The 14,401-nt window shown below is 34.7% G+C and overlaps 1 protein-coding gene across 2 annotated transcripts; it reads right to left on the bottom strand.

Annotated features, from left to right (window-relative positions):
- Positions 1 to 3,669: 3,669 nt before the first annotated feature.
- On the bottom strand, positions 3,670 to 5,591 carry LOC133036474 (oxysterol-binding protein-related protein 2A-like). Of its 2 annotated transcripts, none has more exons than XM_061113022.1 (2): positions 4,476 to 5,591; positions 3,670 to 4,350 (listed from the first exon to the last, which is right to left on the bottom strand). In XM_061113022.1, the coding sequence occupies exons 1-2, from the start codon at positions 4,785 to 4,787 to the stop codon at positions 4,201 to 4,203; spliced, it is 462 nt and encodes a 153-aa protein (XP_060969005.1). In that variant the 5' UTR covers positions 4,788 to 5,591; the 3' UTR covers positions 3,670 to 4,200. The 2 variants fall into 2 exon arrangements, with proteins under 2 accessions (XP_060969005.1, XP_060969006.1); XM_061113023.1 differs by having other exon boundaries at positions 4,217 to 4,387.
- Between the last annotated feature and the right edge of the window lie 8,810 nt (positions 5,592 to 14,401).

The raw sequence follows: 14,401 nt of genomic DNA, 5'->3' as shown, positions 1-14,401 counted from the left end.
CGGACCTAACTCTATCTCCGCAGCCTCCATTTCGGAGATGTCCGTAGGGAGAAAACTGTCCCTCTCCTGGTCCGATTCCCCGTCAAAGGCGCGACCTCCTGATCCGAGCTGCTGGCTATCCGATAGATCGCTCATCTGAAAGATACAAGATCTTTTCAGCGTGATGAATGTGTGAAAAAATAAAGATAAGTGATCTCACCCGTAGTAAACTATAAAAGTCGCATTCAGCAAGAAAGTCAGACTCTGTGCGAAAACTGACCCTTCTATCGATATGCGAGAAGAAATGTAACTATCTTTGGGCGAGTAATTCACGCATCCTCGGTTGTGCGGTGTACCTCCAGAAACGGCTGGGAGTTTCCCAGTGACTCAAGAAGTATGCATTTTCGAGCATAACCCTGAAGTTACTGGGAGACACCCACCGTTTCGAGACAACCTACCAACCAAAAAGTACGATCATTCGAGCATTAACGCACGTCAACAAATGGCTGGGCGTATCACAGTATCTCAAGGGACATATAATCGCGTATATGGCCATTAGAATACTGTGACACACCCACCATTTGAAATGGCAGTTAATACTCTTACCACTCAGCCCGCGACACGAAAAGATCCTAAAAAGGTCTAATCAACAGTTAAACAGAAATAAGTTTGGAAACATGCGATTATTCAAGTTGTTCAACCGAACCCTCGCGAGTATTCAGATTGTTCATCCGAATATCCGCGAGCATTCGAAGACGTGAATCAGTAATGATCAGTTTTTTGCGGTTATGTCAATTTTCAGGCCCTATACTATGAGTATTACCCAGTATCATTGACCAAAACACATAAATACCCACTAGCATACCCTCCTAAAAGAGTTTTCCATGAGCACCCAAAACCAGAAAGAAAGCACATTTTCCCCAAAAAACAGAAAACGAAAATGCAGGGACTTAGAAGCTAACCTTTAGTTTCGATTCCTGCGGTTGTTCTCGATCACTTCTGAGAATGAAAATGCTGTGGGAAATGACAGAAAGGTTGGAATGAATTTCTTTTTTCTGGGGTGTATATACTGGGGAGGAGTTAAGAGAAAGGAGGGAAAAATGGGATATTTGATTTGTATCAAAGCGTTTAAATACCCCTATCCCTTATTTATTGGGATTGTGACACGTGGCAACCAGAATGCCTAAGGTCGCCCAATCTAACGGCCAGCTATGGCCACGCCTACACGAAAACCGAAGAGTTTCGTGACGTGGCATCCTAGAGATAATGAAAATTAATCATTACAGCCGTCATTTTTCGAAACCCTCGATGGGACAACCAAAAGGTCACCTCCTCGTGACAACCTTTCACCTGTCTCTCGAGCAGTAGTTTCCCTCAGTGACCGCTCAAGTCACATCGCGAAACTAGGGGCATGTGTTATAGTGAGATTTCTCTCACTTAGAAACTCGAGACCAGACCCCTCTTTGAAGGACACGTGTATCCAGACTTCCAATGAAGACTGAAATGTCCAGGAGAGGCTTCTCGAAGTTTAGACCTCGCCCAGGATAAAACCAGCGATATATCGCGGATGCGACTTAATTCACATCGCATAACCGTAATCCTCATCATACAGGGTAGACCCAACTCGCATATGTCAGAACATGTGCGAGTGCCTCCCTCTATACCTCTGCGGTTAAGTATAGAGGCCAATGCCCTGTGATGCAGTTTTGGTCCCAATGACCCAATAGCCCTAACGGACCAGTGTAAGTTCGCATGTCCAGATGCTACCAACTTCAGCATGCGACGTCCGTATCGAGCGATCACCTAAGGACGCAGACGTTCCAAACGTACGTGCGACCCTACGAACTCAACAGACGGAACACGAACGGTCAACTCGCAGATGCGAAGGACGCATACGTTGATGAGTTCAGTAACTGTCATATATTTATTAATGTTAACGTTGTCTGAGTTTAATCATGACAATTTAATGTGTAAATAATGGATTAACAATAAATGTGATCCTCATGTAACCGATTGGGCACCTGCTTTGTATATAAAGGGGTGATCCACCATGAAAATGCACCTACGAATCCCTTGCTACAGTGGACTAAGCAGAACAAAATCTGACTGAACCACTATATTTCATTGTCTTCTGTATTTTTTCCAGCTTTGTCGTCTGTTCTCGCATTCCTATTTGAGTGCTCGCTGTTTTAGGTTGAATACTCGCATTTATCATCTTTCAAATAATTCTATCTTTTACCAACTAAATTACACTTCTTGGTGTTGTGAAATTCTAGTAACAACAGCCATTTCTTAACTTTTTTTAAAAATTGAACATTTACTAACTTAGTTTCCAAATTTAAGATCATTTTACTTAGCCAAAAAAAAAAAAACAAGCCTTCCTAATAATTGGTATACATATATATATATATACTAGGTAGAAATTACGTGCCGAGGCACGTAAATATTAGTTTTATTTAAAGTTTGGTTATTTATTTCTTATCTTTTTCTTTGTTCGTGTGTGGTTTTCAGATCAAAACAAAGTTTGGATTTTAGAGACAATATTAAAATTTCACAATAGTGTATTTCTTATCTTTTCTTTGTTTGTGTGTGGTTTTCAGATAAAATTAAAGTTTGAATTTTAGAGACAACATTAAAATTTCACAATGTAATGAAAATGAGAAGGAAATAATGGCTGACTAAAGATATTTATTGTATATAAACATCCTCATCATCCATTTAGGTATTAGAGCACTCACAAGAAAAGATGTAAATTGTCAAAAATGAAGACAATTTAGCTAATTGTAAAAAATGAATTCCAATAGATAATGTATAATTTATCTATGACAGCTAAGCTGGTCTAAGAAAAATTGTAACTACATTTAACTAAGAAAAGTGAGAGAGTGAGCTAAACACTATTTAATTATTTTTTTTATATATTTATTTATTTATTTTTCTCTTCTTTTTTACTTGATATAAATTTTTTTTGTATTCTTTATCACCATTTTATTATTATTTAATTAATAAAAATATTTTTAAAAAATTATTATTTAATGATGTAGAAGACCTATAGAGAAGTTCATAAATAAAGTAGTATTTTGGTAATCTACTTTAGATGATAAGAAGAGAGCGATGCACTATTTACATCAACCTTTCCAAGTTTGAGCATTGTCAGAAAAACGAATACTATTAAAAAATTACAAGAATTACAATAATAATTTAATTTGTTCAATAAAGAAAAACAACAATAATTATATGAATACACATTTCTTCTTTTATTCCAATAGAGAAAGAGAGAGAGAAAGTACAAATAAATGTGAAACTAAAATCAATGTTTTCTGAACCTACAAGGGTCAGCAGTACAGATCAAGAAAAAATATATATTGGGAAGAAAATAAAGAAAAAAAAAAGCGGGGGTAGGGGAACAAGAGAATTACATTACATGGTGATAAGCTAGCTGATAACACTCATACATTAGACACTGATATAGGGTGTTATTACATGGATAATTATGTTAGACTATAATCTAATAATCTTTGAAGTTGTTACAAAGGATATATTAGACTAAAATCTAACTTCATCAACTTGTAGTAGTTAGAGGAAGAAGATGAATCCTTGTTTACATTCCCACTTTAAGGTCAGTTTTTTCTTTTTCTTCTTTTTTCTCTTTTCAGTCAACTTCTCATTCTCATTTCAAATTCTCCGATCAGAAGGACCGATTCAAGAAATAATTTTTTTTAAAAAAAAACAACCGGAATAGGTTTTAATCTGTAGAGCTTTTCTTTACTAAATACAAATTGTGAAAGGCAATGCAGCCCCCATTTGATATGATTTTATGTTATATAATGAAGTGTTGAATAAAAATAAGTAGTCTAAGTCAAGAAAAGAGAAAAGAAGAATGAGATAGATATTACCTGAATGATCATGAGTGTCATGATATGCCTTCTTGTTCTAGTTAAGTACGTTTTTTTAAGGGCTCTTAGCAAGAGCTTCATCAAATTCACCAAATATGTTGGGACATTCATCCTATTTTCCTCGCTCGCGTGACTCCCAATAGCCACCCATGTAGCTTTACCTTCTCTTTTGAACCATTGTGGTTTCCATCCACTTTCTTATAATTTCCTTGACTGCATTTCCCATACACCAGATCATACCATTAGAGATAAGAAGAACAGAAGAAAAAAAACGTGAATATAGACATTTTCCTTACAGAGGAAATGTCAAGTATGTGAGAAAGGCTATTTACAATGCCATTTTGCAAAAATGTCCCATGCATACCATTCTTTGCCTTTTCTCTAAACGTTGTTTCTCAGCATTTGTCTTCTCATATTCTCCATTCTCCAAATGTCGTTGGTCTGGTCTAAGCCTGGAATCCGTAGGTGGGAGCTTCTCCTTCATTCCGTGATCAAATACCCGGGATCAGACAAAGCTATAACAAAAGATTAGAGAGGCATAAGAGGAAGATGAAAATGCATGTCAAATAATCTCTTTGTTTTTCTCTAATACATCATGTCTACCTGCAAACCTTCCGTTAGCTCGTTCAAAATGATTGCAAATGAAGTTAAGTTGTACCGAGTGAGATTAACCGGTGGCATAGTCCTTTTCCAAAATAATGATGTATCAGAGGAGGAACTACAATCTTTCATATTGTTGCCCCTGTCACCATTAATATAATACATGCTTTCATCCCACTTTCCAAATATTGTAGCAACATTTTTCCCCATAACATCTTCAACAAATCCATGAACCTGTATTTGTATTACATCATCAGATAAGAACGAATCTGTTAAATATACATGGTAGAGAATTGAAGAGCTAGACTGAAACATATATACTAATAAGAAAATTGAAATCTAAACGTGAAACTAACCTTAGAAATAGAATGGGGCAGAGAAAATAAAGCTGGGGAAATTGTTCAAATCAATTCACACAGACACAAGTTCAACCACAACTCCAAAGATGATAGTCTGAGAGATAGCTGTTAAGGTAACGTGATCTGAAGTTTGGCTTGAACTAAAAGGTGAACTTTGTGAAGAAATCAATTTCTCAGCATCGGAAGCCATAATCAGAGGAAAGTTTTGAAACAGGGCAATCAAAAAATCCCTAGAAATACCCAAATCTCCTCTTCCTCCATTACCGATAGCCAACACCGCAATCTCGCTCGTTAACTCAGTTACCCCAGCTGCAAAATCCAACGACGATTCACAGCAGTACCAAATGCTTGCAGCCAAAACGATTTACAGAATGAAGTTCGAATAGAATGAAAGAACTCCAAAACCACTACTTTAGGACGGAGATCAGCGCAATCTAGACATTTCGACAGGCATAGAGCCACGACAAGGATAACATTGAGTTGAGATTCAGTGACGAGAGACTCTGGACCATTGGACCATTAGGGCTTCAATGATTGAAATCTTAGAAGCCAATGGTGATAGGTCGCAGTTGTGAGGAGCGACAGATGTGGAGGCAAGTGATATAATCCATTAATTCTGATTCAGAATCGGTCTTCTAGCGGGCAGTGGTGGTGCGATTTGGGATTTCGAATTTAGTTAGTCGGTCGAGACTGGAGAAAGAGGAAGGTAATGGAGATAGGACCTCAACATTCAGAAAAAGACTATAAATGGGGATGATGAATCGCAGATACAGTTGTAGGATGGAAAATTATTGGGATTGAAAATAACAATATAGTTTTGTTAGAGAAAAAAGAGAATCGCAATATAGTTTGAATGTCATTTATTAAAGGATGGTCTCCGTTAAAGTTAACGGAATAAAAGATAAAAAAACGTTAAACCAAGAATTGCCGTTAGATAGGCACTTTTAATATATAAAGATATATTTTTTTTTCATTTAGTTAGATAATTATATTAATTTAGTCTCAAAAAAATGTTCATAGTTGGGGGAGAGTGTATTCTATTCTTGAAGAGAATTACTAAAAAATATTCATTACCTAGGTGCATATTACTTTTGTGAGTTCTATAATTTAATATTAAGTATTATTTATTTGATTTTAATAAAAATTATAAAAAATTCACTAATGAATTGTGAGAGACTAAGCAGTAGGGGTGTATATGGGTTGGTTTGGTCAGATTATAATGTATTTTTATCAATCTAATATAAATAGGTTGCAACTATTTAATCGTAATTCGTCCAATAAAAAATAAAAAAAGTAATTCGTCCAATGATTTTTGTCGGTTTAGTTGGGTCAACCTGTTTAAACTGACCTTAATTTTTCTTTTTATTATTATTGTTAGCTTTTGGTATTCAAATAATTGATTCGAAAAAAAATAAATATATAGTAAAAGGCTTTCAAGATTAAAATAGTTATAGTTTAAATTAATGTTAAAAAAATAAATATAAATTGAATAAACATTAAAGTATTAAACAAATATTTTTCAAAAAAATAGAATAAAAAGAATATACTCATAAATTTTAAATTTTAACTTCAATATTCAAATACAATCAAAATTATTAATTATAAATTCTAAATTTCAAATTAAACACTATAAAATGCAAACTTTTAAAGTAAAATACTTTAATTATTAAACGTAAATTATATATAATATTAAAGATAATTTTAGTAAAAACTATGTAAATCTATTTATTGAGTTTATTGGGATTATTTGAGTGGGTTAGATTAATATTTAACCTCTCTTAATACATTTATTGGAGGGTTTGAATTTTTTATAAAAACTTTTGAATTTTATTTTTTTTTAATTTATTAGATTTGATTGAGACCATTTTTTCAAGTTGGACCCTTTGTAAATTTTTTTGAATAGACGTCATACTAACAGTTGTGGGTTCCCCCAGTTATTCCCTTTTCAGAGTTCTAATCCAATTTCATATAACTTTTGATAAAATTTTCTTTTTTCTTTTATAAACAACTTTTAATAAAGTTGAAATATAGGTAGCTACGCTGGATAAGTTAATAAAAGAGAATCCTAAATTTAATAGAAAAAGACAAATCAACATCGAGAGTTCTTTTCTCTTCTATATGGCCTTTTTTTTTTTATTATTATTTAAAAAAAAAAAAAAAACTTTTCTTTCACATTTCTTTCTACGTTTCTCATCATTCCGAAATATACCATTTTTCTTTGGTCAAAATGATGTTCTCTTTGATTGCAGCCTTTTTGTGGTATCATTTATACATATATAATAAAGCTATGTATCACTACAACAATATTTTTTTTTACTGTATATTAATTACAGTATTATTATTTATCTAGTTTAGTGAAATTTAAAGTTGAAAACTAGCTTTTTATGTATCTGTTTCCTCAAGGAGCAAAGGCAATGATCGATAATACATTTTTGTGGATTTCCCAAGTGTAGAGCACTTTACCATATAATAATACAAGTAATAATAAGTAATCATAAGTGGTACATGATGGATGAATCATGAAGCATTAGCCATTATGAAGTTCTAACCTAACTATAGTTTTTTCTTTTTTCTTTTTTTATAAAATAATATAAAACATAACATTTTTTTGAAAGCAATATAAAACATGATAACAGTTGATCGTATGAGAATATATCAAACATTTGAAGCATTTTGTTATTATTAATGGGTGGGTTTATAATGAGTAGTGGAAACAAGTTTTTGGCCATCAACTACCTAATTGGTTTGAATATATCTCTAAACTTGATTAGTGGCGCAATGATGAGTGTAAGTCAGTTCCACGCAAGTGCTATAATATTTATTTGTGATTATAAAAAATAAAATAAAAAAGTAATGTTCAAATTTTATACATTCAAATTTGTAGGTTCTTAAATTTAAGTTGGTAGCGGTATATTATCATAACTAATAAAATAATAATACAAATAAAAGTGTAATTAAATCAAGTATTTATTTTTCCAGTCAAAAAAAAAAAATCAAGTATTTATTTGTTTAAAATATTAAATAATTATTGTAGGAATTTTTAAGATAGGAATTTACTATCTTGCCCCCTACACCAACAAACAAACGAATCAAATACCAAGGTCAATTTCGACCTTTAACTGTTCACTTTGACTTTTCAAAGTTAACCCCAAAACGACCCCGTTTTGTCTTTGAACAAAACCTAGGAATGGATCGAGAACCTTCTCATTTCCTTCCTTTCTCTCTGAAATGCTAGAAACCCTAGCAGAGAGTTTCTCAAAGAGAAACTCGAATCCAAACCCTAGAAACCCAGAAATCCCAAACACAAACCCAGCAGAAAGATCAGATCTATAATGATCTGATCTTTATACCCATACACACACAAAAAACAGAAAGATCTAAGTTTAGAAAACACCAGATTTTCCCGAAGTTCACCAATAAATTGGCTACGTCTCCGTTTGAGCTGCTCCTCAAATATGAGAGCTCGATTCCACTATATCAAGTCGATCTGAAGTACAATCATGAAGATTCCAAGTCACAGGTAAATTTTGACTGGTAATCTTAAGTTTAATACAAGTGTTTATGTGTTTATGCTGTGTTTAATCCCTCTCTCTCTCTAGATCTAACCCCTCTGTTGTTTTCTTTGCATGTACGAGCTTCGATCTCTGGTTCTTCAAGCTTCAAAGTTCTGGATCTTGAAGAACACCCTCAACCAACCTGATCTGGTTATTTTGCTTGAGGTATATTTATAGATCTAGGGTTTGTCTTTTAATTTCAGCATGTGTTTAATTCTGTTAGTTACTGATATTAGTTAGGTATGGATTTTCCTAATCCATTCTAACTAATTTCAGTTAGGGAATTAGAGGCCGAAGGCCAACTTAGGGATTTCCTTTTCTGTCCTTTTGTATCTGGTTGTATCTGGTCTTAATATCAGTGTAAGTGGAGGATTAATTTTTTAACAATTTCCACCTAATCCTTCACTGAGCTGATATTATAGTGGTCGAGTCAAATTTAAGGGTCATAGCTCTGTGATCCAAAGGATCACATTATCCTTGATCCAACCCTATTAAGTTTAAACAATGTTTAAACTTAGATAGGGTGATCACTTTAGTCCCCATGTCTGCAGGGTTCTCTTCTGTAGGTACTTTGTCAATATTTATGTGTCCCTGTGTCACTTTATCTCTGATGAAGTGGTACTTTATTTCTATGTGCTTGGTTCTGTCATGGAACATAGGGTTTCTGCATAGGTGTACACAACTCTGGCTATCAGAGTAGATTACAGGTTTTGTGTCTAGTAATCTTAGCTCTTCTAGGACTCCTTTAACCCATATGCTTTCTTTAATGGCCTCAGTAGTTGCAATATACTCTGATTCAGTTGTGGATAATGCCACAACAGGTTGTAATTGGACTTTCCAACTTACACAATTCCCCCCTAGTAGTAATATATAGGCTGATGTAGATTTTCTACTGTCTCTATCTCCAGCATAGTCTGCATCACTGAAGCATTCTATTGCTGTGCTTCCTTGTTGCTTTCTGTACTTGAGTCCCAATTTAGTTGTCCCAATTAGGTACCTTAGTAACCATTTCATAGCAAGCCAGTGTGTCTTACCAGGATTTGTCATGAATCTGCTAAGTACACTAATAGCATAAGCAAGGTCAGGTCTGGTGCTTACCATTAAGTACATAACAGATCCAATAGCATTAGCATAGGGAATTTTACTCATTTCCTCCTTCTCAGCTTTGCTCTCAGGGCATTGCTTCTTAGATAGTGTGAACTGTGTAGTTATAGGTTGGCTAGCAATTTTAGATCCCTTCATTGAGAATTTCTCAATTATCTTGTGTATGTAGTCTTCCTGATTTAGAATAAGTGTCCCTTCTGCTCTGTTTCTCTTAATAGAGATTCCCAAAATCTTGGTAGCTTCCCCTAGGTCTTTCATTTCAAACTCAGTATTGAGTAGGCCCTTCATTGTGTTTACTCTTGCCCTTTCTTTACTGATTATAAGCATATCATCTACATACAGAAGTAGATATATGACTTTATTAATATCAGTACCTTTGTAGTACAAACAGTGATCATAGTAACTCCTAGAAAACCCCAGCTTTAGCATAAATCCATCAAACCTTTTATTCCATTGCCTAGGAGACTGTTTTAACCCATACAGTGACTTAACTAGCTTGCATACATAGTTTTCCTTCCCTTTTTCAATATATCCTTTAGGTTGTCTCATGTAGATCTCCTCTTCTAGTTCACCATGTAGGAAAGCAGTAGTAACATCCATTTGGTCAATTTCTAGGTTGAATTGAGTAGCTAGACTTAGCATTATCCTTATAGTCTTGTATTTTGCAACTGGTGCAAATACTTCATTAAAATCTATACCCTCCTTCTGTGTAAACCCTTTGGCCACTAATCTGGCCTTGTATCTTATAGGTTCATTCTTAGTTCTGCCTTCTTTCTCCTTGAATAGCCATTTACAGTCCACTATGCTCTTGTCTTTAGGTTTAGGCACTACAATCCAGGTTCTGTTCTTCTTAAGAGATTCCATCTCTTCATCCATTGCACCTTTCCATTTCCTGGAATTTGGTCCTTTAATGGCCTCTTCATATGATTGAGGTTCATTATTGGCCATTTCCAATTCACTCATAAAGGCATATGCAATGTCTTCATCCCAAATATTAAAACTGTACTTAGGATTAGGTCTTGGTACCCTTCTGCCCCTGTCCCTGACTAGTTGATAATCCCCCAAGTCTTCTTGAGTGCCTTCATCAACAATGTCAGTGTTGTCTTCATCAGGTTCCACCTGAACCTGGTTCCCAGGTTCCACCTGAACCTGATCTCCCTGGTTCTGTTCAGGTGTGTTCACTGTTTGTTCCACCTGAATAGATCCAGTTTCTTCATTTGCAGTGTTACCTGCATTTTCAGTGTCTTTTGTACCTGCACTAGGGTTAGAAGAAATAGGCAAACATGGAAATATATCTTCTTTAAATATTACATCCCTGCTATTAATAGTTTTAAACCCTTTTTGTTCCCAAACCCAAAGTCTATATCCCTTAACTCCTTCTGGATATCCCAGAAAAACACATTTCATAGCCCTAGGTTCTAATTTCCCAACACTTTGGTGTGCATATGCTGCACAACCAAACACTCTGAGATTAGATAAGTTAGGAGGTTTACCAGACCATTTTTCCTCAGGAGTTTTGAATCCATTTGCACTGGATGGACTCCTGTTAATTAAATGCACAGCAGTTAAAGCTGCTTCTCCCCAGAAACCTTGTGATAGTCCAGATTGCAACAGTAAGCATCTCACTTTGTTGAGAATGGTTCTGTTCATTCTCTCTGCAACTCCATTCTGTTGGGGTGTTATTCTAACTGTCCTGTGTCTCTGTATGCCATGTTCTTTACAGTAATTGTTAAATTCATCATTACAAAATTCTAATCCATTGTCAGTCCTTAGAGTTTTTAATTTTTCATTTGTTAAATTTTCCACAAGTGTTTTCCACTGTGTAAACTTAGAAAAAGCCTCATTTTTATGTTTTAACAGAAAAATCCAAACTTTCCTTGAAAAATCATCAACAATAGATAAAAAATATACACAGCCACCATGAGTACTTGTTTTCTCTGGTCCCCACAGATCAGAGTGAACATACTCTAGTATTTTCTTAGTGTTGTGTGTGCCAGTGGAAAATTTCAGTCTATGATGTTTTCCAAGTACACAACACTCACAAAAATCAAGTTTGCATACCTTGTCATTACCTAGTAAGTTCTGTTCACTCATTAGTTGCAGTCCTTTCTCACTTATGTGTCCTAGCCTCTTGTGCCATAGCATTGCATTTGAGTTGTCATTGTTGCTGTGAGCAGTGTAATTGCAAGGTACAACTGGTTGTCCTTTTAAGTAGTATAAGCCTCCATCTTTGTGTCCTTTCATGATAGTTAGGGCTCCTTTGCTTATTTTCATTTGGCCAGATTCAATCTTGCTAACTATGCCTTGGTCATCTAGAACACTTAGTGAAATTAGATTCCTAGCTAGGTTAGGAACATATCTAATTTCACTTAGAGTTCTGACCATTCCATCATGCATTTTAAAGCTTATAGATCCACAGCCTTGTATATCACAGGTCTGGTTATTTCCAAGTATAACTCTGCCTCCATTTGTTTTCCTGAAATCAAACATAAAAGCTTTATTATTAGTCATGTGGAAAGTGCAACCAGAGTCAAGGATCCATTCATCTTTGATGGATGGTCCAACTTGGTACACTTCACCACTTTCATATCCAGTAGTAATATTAGCATCATGCATATCAGATTTAGGTTTAGAGTTTGAGTATTTAGAGTCTCCCTGTCCATGTGGTTTTTGTTTGTTATTTCTTTTCAAGAAATAACAGTCTCTTTTGAAATGCCCAGGTTTACCACAGTTGTAACAGCCATTTGTTTCATCAGAGTTTCTAGGGTTAGAACTTGATCTGCCTCTTTGAAAACCTCCCTGTTTGTTTGAACCTCTGCCTTGACTTCTACCTCTGTTATTCCAAGGTTTTCTTGGACCTGGTCTGCCCCTACTCAGGTTGACTTCACCATTAGAATGTCCACCTTTCTCTGTCCTCATTTCTAAGTCTTTAGATTTGAGTGCAGAGATCACCTCCTCTAGGGTTATAGATGTCCTTCCATACTTAATAGCAGTCTTGACTTCTCTGTAGGATTCAGGTAATGAATTTAGAATAATAATGGCCTGGTTTTCATCACTTAGTGCCTCATTTTCCCCAGAATTTGCAAGTTCAATATGCATCCTTAAGAATTCATCCAAATTTTGATCAAGAGATTTGGATGAACTCATTTTAAACCCAAAAATCCTTTCCTTCAAGAATATCTTGTTGGTTAAGGATTTCTGTTGAAACTGTTCTTCCAGTTTCTTCCAAATCTGGGCAGGAGTTTCTTCCTTATCAATTAACCTGATAATGGCATCTGATAAGTTAAATATCATGATACCAGTAGCAGTTTCCAAGTATTCTTCTTGTTGAATCTTGGTAGTCCCTTCTGGCCATTCTATAGGGTCATTAAGCACTCTCAATAATTTCTGTTGAGCCAAGAGTGACTTAATCTTTCTCCTCCAAATCCTATAATCACCAGAACCATCAAATTTGTCAATGTCAACCTTTAAATTGCTCATAATTAATGAAGTTAAGTAAAATCAATTAAAATAGATAATAATAGGCAATTCAGTTATAATGGTTATTAGAAAATGTCCCAGAAATCCTTTGTTAAAGATTTCAGATTGGTTTTGTTGAGTTCTTGAATTTCTTGTTTGTGTTTCTTGATTTCTTGCTTGAGTTCTTCTCCTTCTTGATATGTTTGAATGTTGATCTTTACAGCTTCAACCAAGCTCTGATACCATTGTAGGAATTTTTAAGATAGGAATTTACTATCTTGCCCCCTACACCAACAAACAAACGAATCAAATACCAAGGTCAATTTCGACCTTTAACTGTTCACTTTGACTTTTCAAAGTTAACCCCAAAACGACCCCGTTTTGTCTTTGAACAAAACCTAGGAATGGATCGAGAACCTTCTCATTTCCTTCCTTTCTCTCTGAAATGCTAGAAACCCTAGCAGAGAGTTTCTCAAAGAGAAACTCGAATCCAAACCCTAGAAACCCAGAAATCCCAAACACAAACCCAGCAGAAAGATCAGATCTATAATGATCTGATCTTTATACCCATACACACACAAAAAACAGAAAGATCTAAGTTTAGAAAACACCAGATTTTCCCGAAGTTCACCAATAAATTGGCTACGTCTCCGTTTGAGCTGCTCCTCAAATATGAGAGCTCGATTCCACTATATCAAGTCGATCTGAAGTACAATCATGAAGATTCCAAGTCACAGGTAAATTTTGACTGGTAATCTTAAGTTTAATACAAGTGTTTATGTGTTTATGCTGTGTTTAATCCCTCTCTCTCTCTAGATCTAACCCCTCTGTTGTTTTCTTTGCATGTACGAGCTTCGATCTCTGGTTCTTCAAGCTTCAAAGTTCTGGATCTTGAAGAACACCCTCAACCAACCTGATCTGGTTATTTTGCTTGAGGTATATTTATAGATCTAGGGTTTGTCTTTTAATTTCAGCATGTGTTTAATTCTGTTAGTTACTGATATTAGTTAGGTATGGATTTTCCTAATCCATTCTAACTAATTTCAGTTAGGGAATTAGAGGCCGAAGGCCAACTTAGGGATTTCCTTTTCTGTCCTTTTGTATCTGGTTGTATCTGGTCTTAATATCAGTGTAAGTGGAGGATTAATTTTTTTAACAATTATATTAGAATATATAAATCTTTGAACGTTATAAATATATTTTTATATTTAAATATTTAATTTAAATTAAATATCAGATAACAATTAAGGGAATATCGTAATTTTTTTTCTTGAAGAATATATGTCAACTACTTAGAAAGAATCTCTCAATCATTTTAAGAAAAAAAATTTGCTAAATAAGACTATTCCCCTAGTTAAAGTGTTGTGGAAGAAGAAGGAACTCAAGTCGCATATGTAGAATTAATATCCCGAATTATTCAGATACATTTCATAGACAAAATATTCATAAGAAA

This window comes from Cannabis sativa, chromosome 4, assembly GCF_029168945.1.
Source record: "Cannabis sativa cultivar Pink pepper isolate KNU-18-1 chromosome 4, ASM2916894v1, whole genome shotgun sequence".
Lineage (NCBI taxonomy): Eukaryota > Viridiplantae > Streptophyta > Magnoliopsida > Rosales > Cannabaceae > Cannabis > Cannabis sativa.
This window is presented reverse-complemented; position numbering and strand designations above follow the sequence as displayed.